The sequence below is a fragment of the Chiloscyllium punctatum genome, chromosome 7 (assembly GCF_047496795.1).
Source record: "Chiloscyllium punctatum isolate Juve2018m chromosome 7, sChiPun1.3, whole genome shotgun sequence".
NCBI lineage: Eukaryota > Metazoa > Chordata > Chondrichthyes > Orectolobiformes > Hemiscylliidae > Chiloscyllium > Chiloscyllium punctatum.
The window spans coordinates 135407402-135434408 of NC_092745.1; the positions used below are offsets into that span (position 1 = coordinate 135407402).

Here is a 27007-nt window from a genome sequence, read left to right on the forward strand (position 1 = left end):
GAAACCTTTTTGGAACCGGAGAGACCAGACCACAGTAGAGCATGGCATATTATTATGGGAGCAAGAGTGATTGTCCTGAGTAAAGGTCGCCACCAGATACTGGCTAAACTCCACCAGGGTCAGCCAGAGGTTTCCAAAATGAAGGTGCTGGTGAGACATTAAGCCTGGTGGGCAGGATTGGATGCAGACAGAGCCATGTTGGTGGGACAGTGCCCAGAGTGCCAACAAGGACAAAAGTTTCCACCTTCAGCTCCCCCACATTTGTGGGAATATGTAGAACATAGAGCAGTACAGTATAGTGCAGGCCCTTTGGCCCTTGATGTTGTGCCAACCTTTTATCGACTATAAGTTTAAACTAAATTACATCCCCTCCATGTGTCTATCCAAGAGCCGTTTGGCTGATAAACCCTGGATTGAGTTACATGTCAACTCTGCAGGTCCTTTCATAGGCTCAATGTTCATAGTCATTATGGACCCCACTCAAAGAGGCTGGATGTACGTAGAATTCATTCACGGACTCCCGAAGTGTTGGTTACAGATAACAGGCCATCGTTTACCAGCACGGAATTCACATATTTTCTAATGTCGAATGGTATTCATCATCTAAGGACAGCTCCATAACATCCATCATCCAATGGTCCGGCAGAAACAGCAATCCAAACTTTGAAGGCAGGCTTGAAGAAACGCCTATAGCTTCACTCGATCCCAAACTGTCCCGGTTCCTGATTGACTTAAGACCAGTCTGTCGTGCAGGGATGGTTCCAGCTTGGATGCTCATGGGGAGAAGACTCTGCACCAGGTTAAACCTGATCTTCTCAGACTTTGGGAGCGTGGGGGAGTGCAGGTGGATGAAACAGGATCAGGAATGCCAGATCCAGGCACAACACTCCACTAAGTGAGAGAGACAGTTTACTTCAGGAGACAAAGTGTTGCACAGGAAGCACAGGAATGGCCCCACCTGGGTAAGAGGCATGGTCACCGCGAGGTCAGGTCTAGTGATGTATAAAGTTTGGGTTAGTGTGATGGTCCTGAACAAACACGTGGACCCATATGGCAGCTGCAAGTTCACAAACAGGGCATGAGCAAAACATGCTCAACTTCTTGACATCCTTCAGACTGTCCCGGAACCGATGGGTTCTCTGTCTCAGTGAAGGATTGGAAATATCTTAGAATCTGAGGTGGACACAATGGCTATCACCGCCTCAAACGCCTTTCCTGACGAAAGAGGAGAATGCATTTCTTGCGAGATGTTCCGGAAACAAGAGGTGAGTTACTGTGTGTTACACGTGACCCATAACAGAGGCGGTGTTGGAGGAACCTGGCTCAGTGCTAAAATGTCCCGGAGGTGCTACAGAGACCGAACCGGCCTATGTCTGCGGACTCAGAGGGGGAGGGATGTAATTATTGTAACATGGTCAACCAGCTGCACCTCATAGAATAGAGTTCCCTGATTGGACCAGATTAACAGTCCCAATCAGGAGCCCTGGCTGACAGATAGAAACAAGAGTGTCAGAAGTTCTGTCACTTTGAGAGCTGGCTCTGAGGGAACTGAATCAGGATCAAGAGCTCTCCACGTGTAAATAAAGGGGAGACTTGGTTCCAGGATACCAGCCTCTGTGCAGTTGTCTCAATGTAGATGAGGGGAGTGAATGCCCGGTGGATAAATTCCCAGACAACACTGAGATAGTTTGGAAAGGGGTCTGCAGATGGACAGAGCTCGGTTGAGAGAGGGGGTAAAGATCTGGAAGATGAACTATAATGTGGGAAATTGTGAAGTTCTTCACTTTGGAAGGAAGATTTTTTAAAAAACCTGAATGTTACTTAACTGGAGAATGACTGTGGAATTCTGAGGTACAGATGGATCAGGGTGTTCGAGTGCCTGAGGCACAGAGCATTCATACGCACACACAGCAAGTGATGATGAAGACTATTGGAACGCTGACATTTAATGGGATGAGGCATAGAATATAAAAGTGCAGATGGTCTGCTTCATTTATACACGGCATTGGTGAGCTCACATCCCGAATACCGTGTACTGTTTTGGACTCTTTATTCAAGATGGGGAGATGCTGCTGTTGGACTGGGGTGGACAAAGTCTGAAGTCACACGTCACCAGGTTATAGTCCGACAGGTTTACTTAAAATCATAAGCTTTTGTCAGCTCTCTGAGGAAGGGTCATTCGACCCGAAACGTTAACTCTGATTTCTCTCCACAGATACTGCCAGACCTGCTGAGCTTTTCCAACCATTTCTGGTTTTTGTCTCCGATTTCCAACGTCCACAGTTCTTTTGATTTGTTTATTTTTATTTTGTCGAATGAATTGGGTTAAAATTAAAATTAGGAGTCACCCCCTTCAGGGCAGAGATGAGATTGTTTTCCCCTCTCAGAGGGTTGAGAGATTTTGGAACTCTCTGCCTCAGAAGGTAGTGGAGGTTGGGTGAGTGAATATTTCCCAGACAGAGGGGGATAGATTCTTGTGATGCAGGGGAGTGGCGGACTATCGGGGGTACACGGACTTATGGGATTGGAAACACAAACAGATCAGCCTCGATCTGGTTTAAAAGTGGAACAGGCCCGAGGGGCTGAATGGTCTCCTCCAGCTCACACATCTGATGGCCTTTCTGGTCCACATTACTGGGCGGAGAATCACCTCTCCAGAGTTATCCTTATTTCTCACAGTAATTAAGTCAATATTTTTAAACTAAATTAGAGTCTTGTACACCCAACCAGCGATTAAGAATAATTTTGTTTTACATTTTAGGATAAAATTGTAGCAGCATGAAATTATTCAAAGCCAGGAGTGAATAATCCAAACAGGGTGACACTGGAATGAGCAGGGCATTGCATCACAGACAGCACAAAACTCTGTTCTAAAATTGGCGAAGATGAATTTACTCCCTGTCCACACATGATATAGAACCACCTCATTGGAGAAAGAAAGCATGTGGGTCAAGGTTTCATTCATTCCCAGCGTTTGCTGAAACAAGAACATCGTGAAGATTACTCACAAGTAGCCAAACTCACTTTGATCAGCCACGTTTTTGGCACCACACCACAGGAGGGGATATTTTGACAAATCGAGGTCAGTCTCAAGAAGCGCCCACAGGTCATAACGAGGTTTCAAGGGGGAAGAGGGTCAGGACAGCAAACCCAGAGGTCAGGAGCAAGGCACTGAAGGGATGGTCACCAATGTTTTAGCCAGGAGAATTGGAGCATTAACAGGGCAGAATGGAAGGAGTACAGAGTCCTTACAGGGAGCAAGGAGAGAAAGGGGACATGGAGGCTGTTATGAGAGTAATGACAGTGAATGAAGACAGAGTGATGGGTGAATGGCACTCTGGGTAGATTGTGCTCGAAAGCTTGCTCACAGTATCCCAGCTTCACCTTCAAGAAATAGGGGATGGACAGACATTGCCACCTATCAGCGATCAGTAAACACCGAGAGCTCGGAACACAAGCTGCGCAAGACAAACATCTCACTGAGAATGGTAGGTTCACAACTTAATACCAACAGGATTTATCAAAGGTCACAGGTGTAACAGTCAGGATCAAGCAGTTTTTCATCAGTCACAACTCAACAAGGTGCTTTAGGAGTTGATAATGTTATTAAATCTGATGTATTCCCTTCAGATAGCAATTGATAGGATCTTATTTTTATCCATTCACAGGATGAGGGTATCACTGGCTAGACCCGCATTTATTACCCATCTCTAATTGCCCAGAGATGAGTTATCCCATCATCACCATAACATTCAACATGTCATTCTGCTCTGAGGAACAACAATGTCGATTCAAAACAATAATCCAGAGACAGCAGCAAATTCAGACAAATTCCAGCTCAGCATTGAGGGAATGCCACACTGTCAGAGGGTCAGTGCTGAGGGAGTGCTGCACTGTCAGAGGGTCAGGACTGAGGGAGTGCTGCACTGTCAGAGGGTCAATGCTGAGGGAGTGCTGCAATGTCGGAGGGTCGGTACTGAGGGAGTGCTGCACTGTCAGAGGGTCAGTGCTGAGGGAGTGCCGCACTGTCAGAAGGTCGGTGCTGACGTAGTGCCGCACTGTCGGAGGGTTGGTACTGAAGGAGTGCCGCACTGTCAGAAGGTCGGTGCTGACGTAGTGCCGCACTGTCGGAGGGTCGGTACTGAAGGAGTGCCGCACTGTCAGAAGGTCGGTGCTGAGGGAGTGCTGCAATGTCGGAGGTGCTGTGTTCCAGCTGAGGTTTTAAAGCCAGATTGTTTTTGCCTTGTCAGTTTAATGCGGACGGTGATTTAATGAGACATGTTGAGGGTGCTTGTGTGTGTACGCGGAGGTTGTGCAGGTGGTGTGTGCTGGTCAATATTTATCCTTCAGTTACTACCATAGGATCTGTCAATCTGCTGGTTATCTGCTTATTGTTTGTGGAATCTTGCTGTCCACCTACTGACTCCTGTGTTTTGTATATCATCAGTATCTACCCTTCAGAAAGCCATGCGATTGGTTCCAAAATGTTTTGGGAGTACGCTGAGGTGGTGATAGGCGCCACTGAAATGCAAGTCTTTCCTTAGCTGCCAAGTGTCTCTCTGGAGACAGTTCCCATTCGGTATAAATCTGTACAAATACTCAGATCACAGTTTGGCAGCTGTCTAACTGGAGGCCACCTTTTTATTCACTGCCAAAAGGCAGCGTGTCTTTTCCCAGCCTGTGATTATTGCTCTCCCAGCTGCTGCTGTTGTTTCCCCCCCAGTCCAACCCCAACCCCCCCCACCCCACCCCCCCACCCTCACCCCCCACCCCCCCACCCCACGTTCCCCCCCACCCCCTGCTAGCCCACCAAGCCCTGGCCCAGGGCAGTTTGCCAATCTCTCATCTGCTGCTTCAATTGCACACTCCCAGCAGCCAGCAGCTCTCCCTATCACTGCAGACCCACTCCAACTCAGTGACGTCAGCTGAGGTTTCCCAGAGCGTTTGGTTGATTGATGTCCAACACTGGGACTGCCTGAACTGGACAGGAGAAACACGGAGACTGATCCTAATGTTTCAGAAAGCAGCTCAGGGCAGCACCTTCTCCTGGTCTCAGATACTGACTCCCAGCTCCCATCAACAGATCAACATGACTCAGGTAAAGAGTTTTCGATGCTCTCGTGAGCTTGGTCAGTCTGACTCATTCGGAATAATCAGCCATGGACAATCATTCACTCTGAATATAGGGATAGGATGAGGCCATTTAGCCCCTCAAAACAACCCCACTCTCTAATTCCATTCTGGTTGATCTGTTTATTAACTCCACATACTAACCCCCCCACCTTCTCTGTTTTTTGTTGATCTATACACACACATTCCATCGGACTGTTAAACACTGCCAGTGACTCCCCAGCACATGCAGTTGCTTGGCGAAGGGAGAGGGAGGTTGCTTTGAGGATCAAACCTAACAGAGTGGAAACTCTCGGGTAATGTCTTTCCCAGTGTTTTTGGCAGAGATCACTATTCACTGGGCACCAAGCCCATTTCCCCTTGGTACAACTCGGACTGAAAATGCAGAATAAAATCAGGACAATGCCAAGATCGGTGAGAAACTCCAACCATCCATCAACTCCCCAACAAATAACAGTGTCCTAGCACAAGGATGTCAAAATAGAACATGATATTTTTAAATGTACAATTCACTCAGTACAGTTGCACACAGGTTCTGTTATGGCACTAGCAATCAGTGGTCTAGACTAATCCAAATTATGGGAATTAAAATCCCAGCTAGAATTAGTGAATTTGACTGCAGGTTTTAGATACCTTCCCTTTGCCAAATCTCAGAGAGTGATCCAGTTAGATTCTTTATCCCCTTCTCTTTCCCCCATCCTCCTGAATATTATTTCTGAATTTCCCTCTTTGTGCTCCCCAGTTCCTGTGTGAAAGTTCTGATTGAATCTGCTCCCACTGCCCTTTCAGGCAGCACCTTCCAGATCCCAACAACTCACTGTGTAAAACAATCCCCCCCCCTCTCTCCCCCTGGGGTTTCTCCCCGACTCCCTTCAATCTGTCTCCCCCTGCTCCCTCACCCTCCTGCCCCTGGAAACACTGTCTCCTGATTGACTCCATCAAAACGATCTATCAGAAAATCAAAAAGCCAAGGGGTCTCAGCACAAGATCAATCCAAAACAGGTCCCGGTACACGGACCAAAGGGAATTCCCAAGAAATATAGGATATTGAAATGTGTTGAGGATCATTTTTTTACACAGAGGCTGGTTTGCGTGTGGAATGAACTTCCTGAGGAAGTGGTGGGTGTGGGTAGAGTTACAACATTTAAAAGGCATTTGGATAATTATGTGAATGGAAAGGTTTGGAGTGATGTGGGGCAGTTGCAGGCAGGTGGACGAGTTTAGTTTGGGATTATGTTTGGCATGGACAGGTTGGAACGAAGGGTCTGCTTCTGTGCTCTATGACACTATAACTCAAACAGAATTTGAGAATCTTCATTGAGGAAAGATTTACAAGGATGTTGCCAGGGTTGGATGATCTGAGCTATAGGGAGAGGCTGACCAGGCTAGGGCTGTTTTCCCTGGAATGTCGGAGGCTGAGGGGTGACCTTATAGAGTTTTATAAAATTATGAGGGGCATGGATAGGGTAAATAGACAAAGTCTTTTCCCTGGGGTCGAGGAGTCCAAAACTATAGAGAATAGGTTTAGGGTGAGAGGGGAAAGATATAAAAGAGACCTAAGGGGCAACCTTTTCACACAGAGGGTGGTGCGTGTATGGAATGAGCTGCCAGAGGATGTGGTGGAGGCTGGTACAATTGCAACATTTAAGAGGCATTTGGATGGGTATGTGAATAGGAAGGGTTTGGAGGGATATGGGCAAAGTGCTGGCAAATGGGACTACATTAGATTAGAATATCTGGTCAGCTTGGATGAGTTGGACTAATGGATCTGTTTCTGTGCTGCACATCTCTGTGACTCTATGACTCTGATTGTATTGCTTGGGATTATTCACCTCAGAACAAAAGAGGCTGAAGGGTGATTCATTTGAGAAGTTTAAAATAATGAGGGACCAGAGAGTGAGGCTGGGAAGGAGCTGTCTCCATTAACACACAGGGGTCAATAGGGAGTTGAGGGATTAATGTTATCACCCAGAGGGTGAAGAGGAGCAGCAGCTCAGTATCTGAGAGGGTGGGAGAGCTAGAAACCTTCAACACATTGAAAAACTGTTAGAGTCATCTCCCAAGATCCTGGGACTGACCGAGCTACAGCCTGAGAGCTGGGAATAGCTCATTCGGTTAAGATGGAGGGTTCAGTACGACGCTCCAGACAGAGCTCCTCTGCTCGCCAGACCCTCTCCCTCTTTCTTTTTTTTACATCTTGCGGCAGTTTTTCATCCCCACCCCAACTTTTAACTTCTTCAAGCTACCTGGAGTGAATGGAGAGCAGAGTCCGCAACCAGCCCGGCATGGGGAGATGGGTCAGGGCTGTAATTCAGGGCAGCAGCAGACCGATCATGGGGCCAGCTGGGGGTACAGGTCCTGGGCGGGGTGGGGAGTCCTGGGGGTGGGGAGTCCTGGGGGAGGGGGGGGATTCCTTGGGGAGAGTCCTGGACAGATGTCAGCGTGTGGAGGCAGTGTGCGCTTGCGTTCTGAAACCCGATGGACACAGACACACGGGAGAAGGACCATAACTTGAGTACTTTAAAGATATTTTTTATTCTCATTCTGGATATATAAACTCAGGATTCCTATGATGGTCTTTTTTTATTATTATTTCTCTATAACAACATTTAACATAACTGGGTGCCCTGAACTTGAGATGGCATCGAGAGGCAACATTACAAACTTTTTACTGTGACAAAAAAGGCTATTCTATTCTATTCTATTCTCATCCAGCACAGACACAGAGGGTAGAATGGCCTCTCTGGGGTGCTATGATGTTTCTATGAGTCTGTCATAAGCCAACAATGTGATTTGACTGGAGCTGTGAAGGTGTACAGAGGTCTTCCAGATACACGAGCAATGTGGTGTCACTCTCACTGAACTAACTGCTCTCTTTCTGACATGTTAATAAAATCTTCAGAATCCACAGATCCCAAACCCCAGCCCTACAGATCCCTATACAATCACCCATCCCAAACCCCAGCCCTATAGATCCCTATACAATCACCCATCCCAAACCCCAGCCCTACAGATCCCTATACAATCACCCATCCCAAACCCCAGCCCTACAGATCCCTATACAATCACCCATCCCAAACCCCAGCCCTACAGATCCCTATACAATCACCCATCCCAAACCCCAGCCCTACAGATCCCTATACAATCACCCATCCCAAACCCCAGCCCTACAGATCCCTATACAATCACCCATCCCAAACCCCAGCCCTACAGATCCCTATACAATCACCCATCCCAAACCCCAGCCCTACAGATCCCTATACAATCACCCATCCCAAACCCCAGCCCTACAGATCCCTATACAATCACCCATCCCAAACCCCAGCCCTATAGATCCCTATACAATCACCCATCCCAAACCCCAGCCCTACAGATCCCTATACAATCACCCATCCCAAACCCCAGCCCTATAGATCCCTATACAATCACCCATCCCAAACCCCAGCCCTACAGATCCCTATACAATCACCCATCCCAAACCCCAGCCCTACAGATCCCTATACAATCACCCATCCCAAACCCCAGCCCTACAGATCCCTATACAATCTATCCCTCTCTCCTTCCCAACACACCTGATTAGACAAACACTCCTCTTCAAGCAGATTTAAAATAACTCAATGATTTGTCGGAGTTTCCTGTCTGACCCTCTGCTTTTTCTCTTTCCCAATTTTGACAAAAACATGAATGAAATTCTGCAAATAGGCTTGGCCAATGAAAGTGAGACACAGAATTAATGAGCTTCCTTTTTGGCAGATAGTTAGTCAATCTGAAAAACAGAGCAATCTTTAGTCTCTCACAGGAACACTAATAAGTCAGAGACCTTTATCAATGTGCACCAGTCACCCTGTTCCTTGTGAAAACTAGTGAAAGTATCTGGAGAAGGAAGATCAAGAAGCAGAATTCTGATCAGTTCAAGAACATCTCAACAAACCCTGTGGACAGGGACCACTGAACTACCCTCCCAGATCTTCCCCCGCCGTTAATACCTTTTCTTTATATTTCCTTCAGGATCTGTCCTTATGTGTCTAAGGGGAAGTTTATAAAAGGAAGTGAGTTTTCACCAACAGTTTGTGATAGTTTACCTGTAGCTAGTGTCTATTTATTGTAATGAACAGGCATTCTTGTTAATTACAGAATCCTGCCCCTGCTTTCTGTCAATCTGGGAAATGGGAATTCTGTGTATATTTCAAAATCTTTCACTTAGTGACAAGTCTGGGAACAGGAGGGTTTGATTTCCAGTGTACTCCCGGAACAGAGTGAGATTCATCACTCAGTCCTCCCTTAAAATGTTTCCTATAACCTCCCTCTTTGACCAATATTTTGGTCACCTGTCGTAAATATCACCTCATGTGACCCCAGGTTTGAGCCTTTAGTGGTCTGTTGGAGCATTCTGGGATGTTTTGATTGGCTAAAGATGCTGTAAATGAAACTTGCTGTGAAGAGACAATGCTCTCAAGCTGATGATTTTTAAAAGCTGTTACCTCATAGACTTCCTCATCCAGGATCCTTGTCCCAAACACCGTGATTCCGTTTGTATCCACGATGGGGTTGTTACTCCTTGGGAGTGGTTGGGAAGTTTTCTTTTTACAGTCTACAATCATTGTCACATTCTTTTTCTGAACACTGATAGCCACGCGATGCCACCTGCAAAACACACAATCTGATGGAAACCTTTCACACATACAGCCTTGGTATCCATTAGCAAGAAACATTGAAAATAGCAGCAGGAGTAGGCCATTCAGCCCCCCAAGCCTGGCCCATCATTCAATATGATCATGGCTGATCATTGAGCTCAACATCCTGATGCCAGCCTCATCCCTATGTCCCTGATCCCGTTAGCCTCAATAGCTGTACCTACCTCCTCCTTGAAAACACCGACATTGCTTTCGTTGGGAGTGAATCCCACAGGCTCTCCTCAGCTCGATTCAGTACAGCCTTAATTAACTCAATCTCCTCAGAGTCTGGGTAAAAACAAGGACTGCAGATGCTGGAAACCAGAGTCTAGATGAGAGTGGTTTGGGAACCATGGATGACAGGTGAAATTGTGAGAATAGCTCAGAGGAAAAAGGAAACATACGTAAAGTCTAGGCGACTGAAGACAGACAAAGCTTTGGAAGAATATCGGGAATGTAGGATCAATCTGAAATGAGGAATTAAGAGGGCAAAGAGGGGTCATGAGATATCCTTAGTGATCGGGATTAATGAAAACCCCAAAGCCTTTCATTCATATATAAGGAGCAAGAGGGTAATGAGGGAAAGGATTGGCCCACTCGAGGACAAAGGAGGAAAGATATGCATTGAGCCAGAGAAAATAAGTGAGATTCTTAATGAGTACTTTGCATCAGTATTCACCAAGGAGAGGGACATGATGGATGTTGAGGTTAGGGATAGATCTTTGATTACTCTAGGTCAAGTCAGCATAAGGAGGGAGGAAGTGTTGGGTATTCTCAAAGGCATTAAGGTAGACAAGTCCCCAGGTCTGAATGGAATCTATCACAGGTTCCTGAGGGAAGCGAGAGAGGGAATAGCTGGGGCTTTAACAGATATCTTTGCAGCATCCTTGAACATGGGAGAGGTCCCAGAGCACTGGAGAATTGCTGATGTTGTCCCCTTGTTTAAGAAAGGTAGCAGGATAATCCAGGTAATTATGGAATAGTGAGTCTGATGTCAGTGGTAGGGAAGCGACTGGAGAAGATACTGAGGGATAGGATATGTACCCATTTGGAAGAAAATAGGCTTTCAGTGATAGGCAGCGTGGTTTTGTACAGGGAAGGTCATGTCTTACAAACCTAATAGCATTCTTTGAAGCGATGACAAAAATAATTGATGAGGGAAGGTCTGTAGATGGTATATCCATGGACTTTAGTAAGGTTCCCCATGTTTGGCTGATGGAGAAAGTGAAGTCGCATGGAGTCCAGGGTGTACTAGCTAGATGGATAGAGAACTGGCTGGGCAGCAGGAGACAGAGAGTCGGAGTGGAAGGAAACTTCTCAAACTGGAGAGCTGTGCCCAGTGGTGTCCCACAGGGATCAGTGTTGGGATCACTGGTGTTTGTGATATACCTAACTGATCTGGAGGAAGGTGTAAGTTGCCTCATTAGTGAGTTTGCAGATAACACTAAGATTGGTGGAGGAGCAGATAGTGAAGGAGACTGTCAGAGAATGCAGCAGAATATAGATAGATTGGAGAGTTGGGCAAAGAAATGGCAGATGGAGTTCAATCCGGACAAATGCGAGGAGATACATTTTGGAAGATGCAATTCCAGAGCGAACTATACAGTAAACGGAAAAGTCCTGGGGAAAATTGATGTACAGAGAGATTTGGGTGTTCAGGTCCATTGTTCCCTGAAGGTGACAACGCAGGTCAGTAGAGTGGTCAAGAAGGCATATGGCATGCTGTCCTTCATCAGACGGGGTGTTGAGTACAAGAGCTGGCAGGTCATCTTACAGCTGTATAGGACCTTGGTTTGGCCACATTTGGAACACTGCATACAGTTCTGGTCACCACATTACCAAAAGGATGTGGATGCTTTGGAGAGGGTGCAGAGGAGGTTCACCAGGATGTTGCCTGGTATGGAGGGCACTAGCTATGAAGAGAGGTTGAGTAGATTTGGATTATTTTTATTAGAGAGGAGGAGGTTGAGGGGGGACCTGATTGAGGCCTGTAAAACCATGAGAGGTATAGACAGGGTGGATAGCAAGAAGCTGTTTTCCAGAGTGGGGGACTCAGTTACTAGGGGTCATGAGTTCAAACAGAGAGGGGAAAGGTTTAGTGGAGATACACGTGGAAAGTTCTTCACGCAGTGGGTGGTGGGGGCCTGGAATGTGTTGCCAGCGGAGGTGGTAGGGGCGGGAATGATAGTATCATTGAAGATGTATCTGGACAGATCCATGAATGGGCAGGGAGTAGAGGGATACAGATCCTTAGGAAATAGGTGACAAGTTTAGATAGAGGATCTGGATTGGTGCAGGCTTGGAGGGCCGAAGGGTCTGTTCCTGTGCTGGAATATTCTTTGTTCTTTGTACCTTTCACACTCACAATGAGCTGTTCTCTACACTGGTAAGACCAAACAGAGACTGAGTGCCCAATGTGATCCTGAGCTTCCATTAGCCCCCTCTTGGCCATTCTTCCCTTCACTGTGCCCAGCAAACCAATATTAGACTGAATGGATGTGAGGGCAGGAATAGGCTGTCATTTTTCTGGCTCTGCTTAGCAACCCTAGCGGAACCTATTTAAATTGTTTTGAAAATCTATATAATGTGAAATACACAATTAATCATTTCACTGGCATGTAATTAAAATCTCATGACATTAGTCGATGGTTGTGAAACTTAAAAGGGTTGGAGGATTTGAACTATCGGGCAAGGCTGAACAGGCTGGGGCTGTTTTCCGTGGACCGTCGGAGGCTGAGGGGTGACCTTATAGAGGTTTATAATATCATGGGGGGCATGGATCGGATAAATAGACAAGGTCTTTTCCCTGGGGTGGGGGAGTCCAGAACTAGAGGGCATAGATTTAGGGTGAGAGGGGAAAGATATAAAAGAGACCTAAGGGGCAACTTTTTCACACAGAGGGTGGTACGTGTGTCGAATGAGCTGCCAGAGGATGTGGTGGAGGCTGGTACAATTGCAACATTTAAGAGGCATTTGGATGGGTATATGAATAGGAAGGGTTTGGAGGGATATGGGCCAAGTGCTGGAAAATGGAACTAGATTAGGTTAGGATATCTAGTTGGCATGGACAAGTTGGACCGATGGGTCTGTTTCTGTGCTGTACATCTCTATGACTCTAAGTTCAACCTGAGTTTTACATGTCACTGACTGACTCAGCCCTCCCTACAGAATCTCAGCCCTCCGTCCGGAATCTCAGCCCTCCGTCCGGAATCTCAAAGGTGAGGTGAATATTGAATATTTTCCGATCAGAAGCTCTACCTTCACTTGGTTCGGAGATTTGTTTTTCTCATTCCTTGTTTTATTGCTTTGCTGGATTAATTTCCATCCTGGCTCTTCCATTTTCTCCCAACTCTCTGGGACACACTCTCTCCAAACCCACTCCCACCATCTGTTCTTTGTAAACGCAGGCCCTGTGACCTTGTCCACCTTCCCCCCATCTCTGGTTGCTATTCCTCCTCAGTTCAGTTTGAAACTCATCCACCTGCCGTATGAACTCTCACTCCTCACACACACTCCCTGACTTGCCGGGCCGTTTTGGTTCTTACTCCTGCACTGGAGACACTGATTTACTTGATCTAACTCACTTCATGATTCTGAACACCTCAATAAAATCCCCGGAATCTTCCCTGCTCTAATCCCAGCTTCTCCAGAAACAACTCTAGTTCCTGTATCTCTGTGAGAGCCCTGGGCCAGGCCAACCTTCGCCAGGCGCAGTGATGCCTCACTCCCGACTTACTCACTTGTTGTCAGCGAGGTTAGTTTTGGTGAAAATCGGGTAATCCTCTGGTGCTGGGCGACCATTCTGATCCTCGTACACAAACACTGGAGACCTGCCGACCTCCATTCCCAGCTGCTGCACACCTTGCTCATTGTAGATGGAGAGAAGGAACGCCTGGGTGTTCCGTTTGGGCTTCAGAGTAACTAAAATGGAGAAATCACGTGGGAACTGTCCACCTGCAGGAGGAAATAATCAGTAAAATGTGAAAAAATCTTGTACATTTTGAGAAGGACTTGCTATAATATAATAGCACAAAGTTTTCCCAATTGTCTATCGCTAAAGTGTAGTCAATATTAAAAAGCAGTGAAGGTGACATCAATTTACACACAGCAAGATCTCGGTGACAATAATCAGCCAAACTGTGTGACAGATCGTAATTCAGGACCAAAGATTCACTCCTGCTTGACAAGAGCATCGGCAATATCACTCAGAGAGGTGAAAGGGTGGTGGGACTGAAACAACACAAGAAAGACAGCGCATCTGACAGTGCAGCACTCCCTCAGCACTGACCCTCCGACAGTGCGGCACTCCCTCAGCACTGACCCTCTGACAGTGCAGCACTCCCTCAGCACTGACCCTCTGACAGTGCGGCACTCCCTCAGCACTGACCCTCTGACAGTGCGGCACTCCCTCAGCACCGACCCTCTGACAGTGCGGTACTCCCTCAGCACTGACCCTCTGACAGTGCGGCACTCCCTCAGCACTGACCCTCTGACAGTGCGGCACTCCCTCAGTACTGACCCTCCGACAGTGCGGCACTCCCTCAGCACTGACCCTCCGACAGTGCGGCACTCCCTCAGCACTGACCCTCCGACAGTGCGGCACTCCCTCAGCACTGACCCTCTGACAGTGCGGCACTCCCTCAGTACTGACCCTCTGACAGTGCGGCACTCCCTCAGTACTGACCCTCTGACAGTGCGGCACTCCCTCAGTACTGACCCTCTGACAGTGCGGCACTCCCTCAGTACTGACTCTCTGACAGTGCGGCACTCCCTCAGTACTGACCCTCTGACAGTGCGGCACTCCCTCAGTACTGACCCTCTGACAGTGCGGCACTCCCTCAGTACTGACCCTCTGACAGTGCGGCACTCCCTCAGTACTGACCCTCTGACAGTGCGGCACTCCCTCAGTACTTCAGAAGATGGAAAGGGACTGTAGATATGTGGGAATGGCACCACCTTCAAGTTCCCCTCCAAGCCACTCCCAATCCTGACTTGGAAATATATCGCTGTTCCTTCACTGTCGCTGGGTAAAAATATTTGAATTCCCTCCCTCAGGGCATTGTGGGTCTAAACACAGCACATTGACTGTAGCGGTTCAGGAAGGCAGCTTACCCCCACCTTCTCAAGGGGCAATTAGGGACAAGCAATAAATGCTGGGCACAGCCAGTGATGTCCATGCCCCATGAGTGAGGAAAAAGATGTTTAGCTTTTGCACTTCATTATTCACTGAGATAAACCTGACCCAGCCTGGATCACTAAGTCACCATAATCATCCAGAGAGCCAGTGCAGGCATGATGGGCCGATTGCCACTTTTGCACTCTGCAGTTCTGAGTTTCTCCCCAACTCTGGCCTGAGCCCCCTCAGGAGGAACTGGGTTCAGGTCTGTGTCCCTCTCCTCAGGAAGGGGAGACTGGCCTTGGGGAGGACAGAGCAGATTCACCAGAATGATCCCGGGGAGGAAAGGGTTAAAGGACGAGGCCGGGCTGTATCGATCGGATTGTAATCCCCTGAGTATCGAAGATTAAAGGGGGATCCCATGGAGGTCTCTCAGATGGTAAAAGGAGTTGATTGGGTTGATGGAGAGAGGAGGGGGGAGAGTCCAGGACAAGGGGCAGGACCTTCCAATCTGAGCCAGACCCTACAGGGGGAGATCAGGAACCATCTCCCCACACGGGGGGATAGTGGGGGTGCATCTGGAATTGTCTCTCTCAGGGAAAGGTGTAGATTCTGGGGATTGTTAGATTCTGGTGCTAAGGCATGTGAATGGAGTTAAAGTGTATATCTGTCTGTGCTTGACTTTAAAATTAGGATAGGTTTGTGGGGCTGAATGTCCTCCTTTGTTTCTAAGTGATGAAACTGATTTAATCCGTTCCTATCCTACCCGTTTCCTGTCCTGTAACCTGGCCATATGTTGTATTCACCCCTTGACAGAATCATCACAATCCTGGAGCTGCTTAAAATCAGGTTTTATAATGTTCACATCAAGGGACAGCCTTGGGAATAATAAATGCTGGAGTTATTAACTTTATCGAGAATCACTTGTGAGCACTTTCAAAACTTTGATTCTCTTGTTCACAAATGTCCCAGCAAGAGCTAGGAGGAGGCCATTCGGCCCCGTTCACTGGCTCCACCATTGAATGTGACTGTGATTGATCTGGAACCCACCCGCCATTTCTCCACATCTTTACTGCCCCCTATCTGGTCAAGATGTTAACAAACACTGATTTTATCATTTAGAGAATGCCACATTTTCACACAGTCTGGGTGAGCCACGCCATTGTTTCTCACACAGAGGGTTTTGGAAATGTGCAGCCTGTCCCTCCCTCAGCTCCACCAGATACTGAGGGGCTGGAGGTGGAGGGAGTCACGATAAAATAATTAAACTGTGATGGTGCTGTCTCAGTCTTCAGGCTTACACCACTGAGGTGGGTGAATGGGATTAAAGTACAGATCAGCCCCAACCCCAGGGAATGCAGAGAAACATTCAAAAGTTGGAGCATTGGGCTCCTCTGGAGGCTTACTCACTGCAACAAATCCTCCTTTGTATTCTTTTAAAGAAACCATTCATCAAGTTAATCAGCCCCAGGTGAGGTACAGCAACAAAAACACAACTGAAACTTCGTAAACTAGAACCTGTAAAACTCAATTCGAGATAACATTATCGGGTGCTGATGTACCTCACAAATCCTCCTTTCTGTGTCGGATTTAACAGCCAGTCTAATTATCCAGAAATCATGAGAGTGTGTTCACAAGAGGTGGCACTTGTCTTGCATAACAAGGTGTAGTGGATTGTATAATTGCAATTGGTACAATCAACATTAACTAGTTCAGCCAAACTATACTATCAAGTGGCAGAGATAATACATATGTCACCAGTGCACCTTCCCCATGAACTCTTTCTGAACCTTTTCCAACATCTCCTCCAAGCTCCACCCATGAGTAACATAACAGGTAAAGCGTACATCGGTTGGTGATTAGATTAGATTCCCTACAGTGTGCAAACAGGCCCTTCGGCCCAACAAGTCCACACCGACCCTCCGAAGAGTAACCCACCCAGACCCATTCCCCTAGACTTACCGCTGACTAATGCATCTAACGCTATGGGCAATTTATGATGGCCAATTCACCTGCACAAATTTGGTCTGTGGGAGGAAACCAGGGCAGCCAGAGGAAACCCACACAGACACAGGGAGAATGTGCAAACTCCCCACAGACAGTCGCCTGAGGCTGGAATCGAACCTGGGACCCTGGTGCTGTGAGGCAGCAATGCTAACCACTGAGCCACCGTGCTGCCATGATAGTTAGTAACTGTCTGTTCTAGGTTACATCCAGACTGAAGGTAAATAGGAGCAATGTTAACCGGCTGCAAGCAAAAAGGCCAATACAAAATCTTTTTAAAAATCAAATTAAGAACTGAGTAAATAAAATCGAGATCCCAGGCCAGGCAATGTGTGGTACTTGCATGGTCTGGAAGCTGCTCAATCCCATTGTGGTTACTTGAAGAACCCAGCTCGGAGCTGATGAGCCAGAGTCAGGGAGGGGGAGATTTACCTGGATACTATATTTCAGGAGGGAGCAACAGCCCTTAGATTTCAGCCCTCAAGTTCAGTGGTAAGGGACAGAGTCATCGAGTCACAGAGTTATACAGAAGCAGACCCTTCGGTCCAACTCATCCATGCTGACCAGATATCCTAAAGTGATCTGATCCCCTTTGTCAGCATTTGGTCCATATCCCTCTGAACCCTCCCGATCAATCTTGCTTTCCGTGCACCTTCTTTGCAGCTGTAACTTTGTGTTCCTCACTCTGTTCAATCACCTGGTGATCTTTGCATGGTTTGATCTGCCTGTACTGCACTGCTCCTAGGTACATGCGACAATAATAAATCAAATCAAATCAAATCAATAGTCACGCACTCATCCAGATCCCTTTTAACTTTGTCTCCTGCTCTGTCGCTTCCCTCCCATCTAAAGTATCGTTGTTTTTGATCTATTTTTTTTAAAAAGTTCCCAAAACAATGTAAGACATAAAAATACTAATTACTGCACCAAGAAAACAATCCGCTCTCACATTGAGAAGGAAACTCAGAGAGAGGAGCAGCTGTAACAGCCACAATCCATTCCCATCCACCCGACTGGATTGAGACAATGGGAAAGGGAGCTAGAGGGATCCAGGAGGTAGTGCTGAAGGAGTCTCAGCCCTTGAAGTTGTGTAACAGGTTTGAGATTCTTACTCTATGTGAGGATGATAGTGCGGTCTGTAGGGAGGATCAGCAAACTGATCACAGCAACTTGGGACAGGGAGCCATTCAAGAGGAGGCAGAAAAGTGAAATGTAGTAATAATGAGGGAGAGTATAGTCAGGGGAATAGACATGGTTCTCTGTGACCAGCACCAGGAGTCCTGAAGGCTGCGTTCCTGATGCCCGGCTTCAGGATATCTCATCAGGGCTGCAGAGAAACCTGGAGAGGGAGGGGATAGATCGAGTTGTTGTTGTCAACATAGATAACAGAACAGATAGAAAAAGGAAAGGTTCTGCTGAGGGAATATGAGCAGCGAGAGGCTAAATTAATAAACAGAACCAAAACACTGATAATCTCTGGATTACTATCTGAGCCTTGAGCTAATTGACACAGGGTCAACAAGATGAAAGAGGTAAACATGTGGCTCTAAGATTGAGGAGGGAGAAACGGGTTTAAATTCAAGGGAGATTGGCACCAGTAATGATGAAGGAGGGACCTGTTCCAATGGGACGGGCTCCACCTGAATCATCTTGGGACCAGCGTCTGGTGAATCATATAACTCAGGCTATAGATAGGGCTTTAAATTAAATAGGGGAGATGGGGTTCAGTTATGTGGAAAATTATGGAAAGTGTTAAAGGGGGTGAGGGTCCAGCAGAGATTTTTAAAGTTTCCAGAACAAGCAATAGGACAGAGAGAATGGAGACGGCCAGGAATTTAACTTTAGGCACAGCAGATAAAGGGACAGCTATGAGAATGGGGGTCAGTCAATACAGGACTGAGGGTGTTGTACTTAAATATACACAGTGTACAAAACAAGGTCAATGAGCTCGTGGCACAGACTGTAATTAGCAGGTACGACGCTGTGGGTATCTCAGAGACATGGCTTCCAGGGAATCAGGGATGGGAACAAATATCCAAGGGATACACGTGCTATCGAGAGGATAGACTGATGGGCAGAGGGAGAGGCAGAGGGAGAGGGGGCTGGGTTCCCTTGTTCATAAGAAATGAAATTAAATCAATAGCAAGAAATGATACAGAGTCAAAAAATACAGAATCTGTGTATGAGACTCCAAAGGGAAAGAGACCCGAATGGGAGCTGGGTCCAGGCCTCTGAGCAGCAGCCTGGATGTGGGGCAGAAAATAAATCAGGAAATAGAAAAGGCATTTAAGAAAGACGATCATGGAGGACTTCAATATTCAGGGAAAATCAGGTTTGCAGTGAATATCAAGAAAAGGAATTTACAGAATGTCTTTGCGTCAGTTTTTTGGAGCAGTCTGTGGTAGAGCCCAAATGGGAACAGGCAATTCTGGATTTGGTGATGTGTAATGAGACAGACTTGACTCAGGAGCTGAAGGGGAAGGAACCCTGAAAGGGCAGTGCCCATAGTATGATGGAATTCAGCCGGCAGTTTCCGAGGGACAAGCTGGAACCAGATGGAATGGTATTACAGTCGAGAAAAGGTAACTGCAAAGACATGAGGGAGGGGCTGGCCAGAGCTGGTTGGGGGGGGAGCCCAGCGGGGACGATGGGGGAAACAGCAATGGCAGGGGTTTCTGGGGACAGTTCAGGAGAGACAGCAGAAACTCATCCCAAGGAAGAAGTAACAGACCAAGGGGAGGATGAGGCGACCATGGCTGATAAGGGAAGGCTGGGACAGCATTAAAGAAAATGGAAAAGTTTACACCATGGTGAAGATCAGTGGGAAGCCAGGGGATTGGGAAGCCAGGGGATTGGGAAGCCAGGGGATTGGGAAGCCAGGGGATTGGGAAGCCTTTAAAAACCAGGAGGCAGTAACTAAAAAAGCAATAGGTGGGGGAGAAGATTAAATATGAGAATAAGCTAACTAGTAATCGAAAAGAAGATTACAAGAGGTTTTTCTTAAATATCTATAAGTTGAGAGAGAGGCAGAGAGCGAACATTGGATCACTGAAGGTCTGATGTTGGTGAAGTAGTAATGGGGAACAAAATAAAATAGTGGAGGAACTGAATAGGTACTTTGCATCAGTTTTCAGAGGAAGACACCATCACCATACTAAAACCTCAAGAGAGTCGGGGGCAGGGGTGAGGGTAGTGGCCATCACCAAGGAGAAGGTGCTGGGGAAGCTGAAAAGTCTGAAGGTGGGTAAATCACCCAGACCAGATGGATTACACCTCAGGGCTCTGAAAGAGAGGGCTGAAGAGATTGGGTAGGTGTTGGAGGTCATCTTTTAGGACTCAGTGGAGTCAGGCAGTGTCCCAGACAACTGGGAAAGGCTAATGTGACACAGCTGTTTAAGAAGGGAGGAAGGGAGAGATGGGAAATTATAGGGCGGTTAGCCTGACCTTGTCATTTTCTCGAGTCCAATATTAAGGATGAGATTGCAGTGTACTTGGAGTGCATGGTAAAATAGGGCTGAGTCAGCACAGCTTCGTCAAGGGATAGTCATGCCTGACAAACCTGTTAGAATTCTTTGAGGAGATAATGAGCATGTTAGACAAAGGGGAGCCAGTGGACGTGATCTATTTGGATTTCCAGAAGGCCTTTGACAAGGTGCGCACTGGAGGCTGCTGAATAAGATCCCATGGTGTTAGGGACAAGGTGCTGGCATGGAGAGAGGGTTGGCTCACTGACAGAACGCAGAGAATGTGGCTAACAGGGTCTTTTCCAGCATGGCAGCTGGTGACTAGAGAAGTTCCGCAGGGGTCAATGTTGGGACCACAACTATTCACATTATACATGAGACCCTTTAGAACAGAGATGAGGAGGAATTTCTTCAGCCAGAGGGTGGTGAACCTGTGGAACTCAGTGTTGCACAGAGGCCAAGTCATTGTGTGTATTTAAGGCAGAGATGGATAGGTATGTGATGAGTAAGTGGTTAAGGGTTATGGGACTAGCACAGGAGAATGGGGTTGGCAAACACATTAGCAATGATTAAATGTTGGAGCAGACTTGATGGGCCGATTGGTCTAATTTTACTCCTGAATCTTATGGTCCAATGGTTTACCATATGTCATCAATATTTATACATTCATTTTTTGATGAAAGGTGCATGAATTACATTATAACCATTTTTGGAGTTTTTTTTAAATTGGGGCAATAGGATATGGACTAGGATTTGGAAAAGGTTATTCCAAAGGTCAGAACATCAGTGTGAAACAGTGACCCAAATTATCAGCTTTGAGACAAATGATTGCAGTCAAAAGACTGGTTGGCAAAGTAATGGGAGCAGTCACTGTCTCTCCAGAGATAGGGAATTACTCAAGTTTCATACCTGTCATGTTGAGAGTGGTTCTTCCCACTTTGATAAGTTATGTTATAACGGATAACTTCCTTCATCCATTAGATTTAATCTGATAGGATAGTGACACTCACCCCTGCTCAAATTTAAAATAAATAAGATGTCCATTAAAATCAACAAACTCTATGAAACTTGAGTTGGTTGTATTTCCATTTTCTCTTCAGAATGCCTCGAGGAACTTTTCTAAAGGAAAGAGGTCCAATCATTTCATACGAGTAAGAATTTGGCTTTTTGCTGCTCTGGAGACATGTCATGCTTCTGTATATTATTTGGAGGTGACCTGCTTGTCTTCCTACTGGCGTATTCTTTCACCATGACTGGCTCTTGCCTGTGCCTGTTCGACAGCAGGTAAAGAGTGGAGCTGGGAAAAGCACAGCATCAGGCAGCATCAGAGGAGAGGGGAATCGACATTTCAGGTTGGAACCCTTTATTGTTCTACAGCATTGTTAGTATCTGCTGTTTGATCAGAATACAATGGTGTATTCATTTGTTGAGTTTCAAATTTAGCATTTAACTTAAAAACAATTCATCAGTGCTCCTTTCTACTTTTACCACATCCTCCCTCTTGCCCCAAGCCTCGTCGTTTGTTTTGCTCTCAATGACTCCTGGAATAATCTTGAAGGTCACTGCCTGTGCCCATTGTGGAGAGCCCATTGTGTTTTCCTTGTGCCTCTTACCAACTCTGATGTGAAAGTTTTCTCAGGAGTGCTGTTTTCACTCTGTTCCTTCGACATTGACTGCTTCAGAAGCATTACCTCAAAGATCAAACAGCCTCATGCTCTATCTATTAGGGGAGCTTTACTCACCTGGGGGTGAAATAGCTGAGAATGAATCTAAGGAATTCAAATTTTAAGAATGTGAGTACAGGTTGTCAGGGTGTGGAGGAGACTGGTCTCCTCTCCCGAGAAGGGTCAACCATGGGAATCTGCCAGTCATGTGAATGTACTGTCTGTGGCAATGTTTCCCAACAGTAGATAGGACACACAAAGGGCAGGCTGCTCCAAGGTCAATGCTTTTCCTAACCCTGGTCAAGAGATGAAATTTCCCACCATCACTCCCTAGCACCTCCTCACATGTTCCAAAAGCATTGCCTTTGACATCCCATAATATCTTGTGTCTGTACGTCTCTACAACATCAAGCTCTCCACTTTGAAATACCTCCACACATGCAGGAGACAGAGTCCCTTCAATCCACAGTCAGACGGCCAGTGAGCCGCTAGGGGACCTACCTGGGAATAACTGCCTGGTTGGAGCACTGAGCTGAGCTTGTTTCGTCACTTTGAATGCCACGTCTGCTCCCTGCGCGTTCCTTCGGTTCTTGCAGAATCCAGGGGTTTTACGAATTCCATTTGGCAAATTGTGAAAGTCTAAAGTTTGGAGGACATCAACAGGACCAGCTGTGAAGAGAGAGAGAGAACACCAGGGGTTTATCAAACACAACGGCAATCATAAAACAACTGGTAAGACTCATATTTCTACCAAACAACCTGAGGACATGACAAATACTTTACAGACAATGAAATGTCACTGCTGTAAAATAGGAAACACAGCAGCCAATTTGTGCACAGCAAGATCCCATTAACAGCAGGTGGTCATGGCCAGTCTGTTTCTGTGATGTCAATTTGAGGGAAAAATTTTAGCCAAGGACATCAAGGACAACTCACCTCCTCGATTTTGGGATTGTATTATGGCATTTACACATCCCAAGAGCACAGTGCTATAGCAGTGAGAAAATAGGGAGCAGTGTGTGATAAATCTGTGACTCTAAGAGGTATATTTTGTCCTGGTTTTTTAAAACAGTTTTCAGGCAGAGGTACCAGAGCCATTAGGGTAAACAAGTTCTGAAGCCTTGGGGTTTTTAACCTAAAGTTAGAACAATAGAAGCAACCTGGATGGGTGTGGCCAGCTCTCACAGTCTAGGATTTCCAGTTATTTTTAATTTCTCGGTTTAACTTTAAACAGTTGCTGTTGTGGGTTTGAAGAAGAGTATGTGATTCTTCCCTTTCTCAATTCTAATCAAAAGCTGCTGGTTCTGTCCCTAAACTGCTAGATTGCATGTAAGATAAAATCTGATTTTCTGAATTTGCCTTTTTATCAAGGCTGTGTTTATGAGATGTTACTATATTGGAACAGTTAATTAGCAATAGCTACTGTATCAATTATTCTGTTAAGTTTTCCAATAGAGTTGTTATTCTAACATCTTCTTTCTTTTGTTGTATTAACTACAGGGTTTAAATAAATTGTATTTTACTTCATGTCAAGTAGTTTGACCAACTCAATTGCATCTGGAACTCAGAACCTTACATTTGCCTTTAAGAAAACATTAGGGTCTTAAAATATTGACAGGGTTTGATTTTGTCCATAACAAGTGGACAGTGATTTTTTTTTCAGATTGTAGGAAAGGTACTATGGTCAGGATGTGGAACACCACACTCTTAGTACACCTCAAAGATCCAGCCTTGCAAATACAGAATATAAATTCCTCATTTATTGATACACTGGAAATAACATAGAACATTACAGCGCAGTACAGGCCCTTCGGCCCTCGATGTTGCGCTGCCCTGTCATACTAATCTGAAGCCCATCCCACCTACACTATTCCATGTACGTCCATATGCCTGTCCAATGACAACTTAATGCACTTAAACTTGGCAAATCTACTACCGTCGCAGGCAAAGCATTCCATATCCTTACTACTCTCTGAGTAAAGAAACTACCTCTGACATCTGTCTTATACCTATCTCCCCTCACTTTAAAGTTGTGTCCCCTCGTGATTGCCATCCTCATACTTGGAAAAAGGCTCTCCCTGTCCACCCTATCTAACCCTCTGATTATCTTCTACGTCTCTATTAAGTCACCTCTCAACCTTCTTCTCTCTTATGAGAACAGCCTCAAGTCCCTCAGCCTTTCCTCGTAAGACATTCCTTCTATAACAGGCAACATCCTAGTAAATCTCCTCTGCACCCTTTCCAAAGCTTCCACAAATAAGAGGAATAATTACCGATTTCAGGAGGACACAGACATGGAAAATGACAGATCCATGCTAGATTTTACTGAGATGTGTATGACGTGACACTTTTTGGGAGGACGATTGGTATACAGTAGGATGATTTTAAATAAGAAGCAAGTCAGAAATGCCGTGGGTACCCTGGACCAAACCATTGAAGATTCTGGGACAAGATCAGTTCCAGCCAATGGGATGGAAGTGGTGCATTGTGGTCAATGTTACCATATTAACATTCTGTAGGCCTCGGCTGTGCTCTGGAGACAAAGACCCAAATGCACCGTTAGCAAATAAATAATTAACAATTAATAATTCTGGAATGTAGGTCTACTCTCAGTCCAGGTGATCATTGATTCACTAACGCTCTTCAGGGAAGGAAATCTTCCATCCTTACCCGGTCTGGCCTACATTTGACTCCAGACTCACAGCGATGGAGTTGACTTTCAAATGCAGTCTGAGTGGTCGAGCAAACCGTTCCATAGAAAATACAGCACAATACAGGCCCTTCGGCCCTCGATATTGCGCCGACCGAAGCCTACCTAACCTACACTAGCCCAATAACCTCCATATGCTTGTCCAATGCCCGCTTAAATGACCATAAAGAGGGAGAGTCCACCACTGCTACTGGCAGGGCATTCCATGAACTCACAACCCGCTGAGTAAAAAAATCTACCCCTAACATCTGTCCTATACCTACCACCCCTTAATTTAAAGCTGTGTCCCCTAGTAACAGCTGACTTCATTAGCGGAATTCCATGAAAGGGCACTTAGGGCTGGGCAACTAACACTGCTCCAGCTACTGACACCCACCTCGCAGGTAAGAACAAAGTGAATTATCTGTGCAATTCCTGAGACAAACTGCCTCATGGTAACACTGCAGATTGCACCAGGAGCTGCTGTCACTCACTGTGACACACACTTCTCTGACCTCGACTGTTCCACTTGTCTCATGGCCAACGTGCACAATCTACACTCATCCAAACTTCCGGCTGACAGTGTTCTAACCCATGCCACATCCTATTCATCTGTCACTCCTCAGCTCACTGACCTCCTCTGATACTCAGGAAAGGTGTTCCAGGAGATTAAATTTCTTCACCGTCTTTACTAGTTCTTCCATGGCCACACCTCCCTTTCCCTCAGTAACTGCACTCAGCTGCAGAGCCCTCGGAGATCTCTGCATCTCTCTGATTATCTCCCGTGTTTCTCAGCACCCTTTCCTTCAGCACTGGCAGCACAGTCCTCAGCTCCAGGCCCAGAGCTCTGGAATTCCCTCCTTAACCCTCTCCACGTCATGCTCTCTCCTCCTTTCAAATGTTCCTCAAAATCTACACCTTTGACCATCGATTCCCCACAGTGTGGAAACAGGCCATTTGGCCCAACAAGTTCCCACTGATCTTCTGATTTGTGTTCTACCCAGACCCTTTCTCTGACCCTATCCCTATAGCATTGCATGTCCTATTGCCAATGCACCTAACCTACACATTCCTGCACACTATAGGTAATTTATCACGGCCCAATCCACCTGCACATCTTTGGAGTGTGGGAGGAAACCGGAGCACCCGGAGGAAACCCACACAAACACAGAGAGAATGTGCAAACTCCCCACAGACAGTCACCCGAGGGATCTAGGGGCTGGAGGGGGTTACACAGAACGGGAGGGATGGGAATCATTTAACACAGGGACTGTGAGGTGAGTCAGATCATAGGTTGAGGGGGTGGGGGAGTTTGGGTTGAAGTATAGATTAAGTGAAATGTGGAAGATTGGTTGGAAGGACATGGGGGGATATTGGAATGTGGAGCCAACAGAGTTTAAATCAGGTATTAACCAGCAATGGGAAGCAGATGAATCATTCTCTTTATTAGTTGTAACATACGAGAGGTCAGTAAATTTAAGTATTTACATTGGCTGTGTGTGTGTGTGTGGGGGGGGGGGGTTTGGCCGGGAAGCGGGTTACTGACCAGGGCAAAGAGCCACTGGCAATAAATCCCAGCCCAGTCATCATCAGGGAAAACTGGGAACATTACTGGATTTGCAACGCTCTGTAACTATCAATGTCAGCCTGTCTCTGAACAGAATGAAAGTGTGTTAAAGAACACTATTAAACATTTCACAAAAATATTTCTGGTCATTCACATTCCAATCTCAGATGATAAAAAGAAAAAACTGCAGATAGAGTCAGAGAGTTCTACAGCTCGGAGTCAGGCCCTTTGGCCCACCCCCCCACCCCCTCACACACACACCCCCCCCCCCACACACCCACACCCCCCCACACACACACACCCCCCCACACATACACACAACCCCCCACACACACCCCCACATACCCCCCCCACACACACACACACACACCCCACACACACCCCCACACACACACCCCCCACACACACACACCCCCCACATACACACACACACCCCCCACACACACACCCCCCACATACACACACACACACCCCCCCCCCACACACACACACACACCCATATACCCCCCCCCACACACACACACACACCCCCACATACCCCCCCCCACACACACACACACCCCCACATACCCCCCCCACACACACACACACACACCCCCACATACCCCCCCCACACACACACACACCCACACACACACAACCCACACCCCACATACACACCCTCCCCACACACCCCGCCCACACACACACACACACACCC

At 46.6% G+C, this 27007-nt stretch overlaps 1 protein-coding gene across 7 annotated transcripts in view; it reads right to left on the reverse strand.

Moving 5' to 3' along the window:
* The window catches only part of col11a1a (collagen, type XI, alpha 1a), a 444140-nt gene extending 421436 nt beyond the window's left edge, over nucleotides 1-22704 (reverse strand). For all 7 annotated transcript variants that reach the window (XM_072574917.1, XM_072574914.1, XM_072574912.1 and 4 more), the window contains exons 1-3: nucleotides 22553-22704; nucleotides 13544-13757; nucleotides 9612-9774 (exon numbers count right to left, since the gene is read on the reverse strand). In XM_072574917.1, coding sequence (XP_072431018.1) covers nucleotides 9612-9774; nucleotides 13544-13647 — 267 coding nt within the window. In that variant the 5' untranslated portion in view covers nucleotides 13648-13757; nucleotides 22553-22704. The remainder of the gene's footprint in view (nucleotides 1-9611; nucleotides 9775-13543; nucleotides 13758-22552) is intronic.
* Between the last annotated feature and the right edge of the window lie 4303 nt (nucleotides 22705-27007).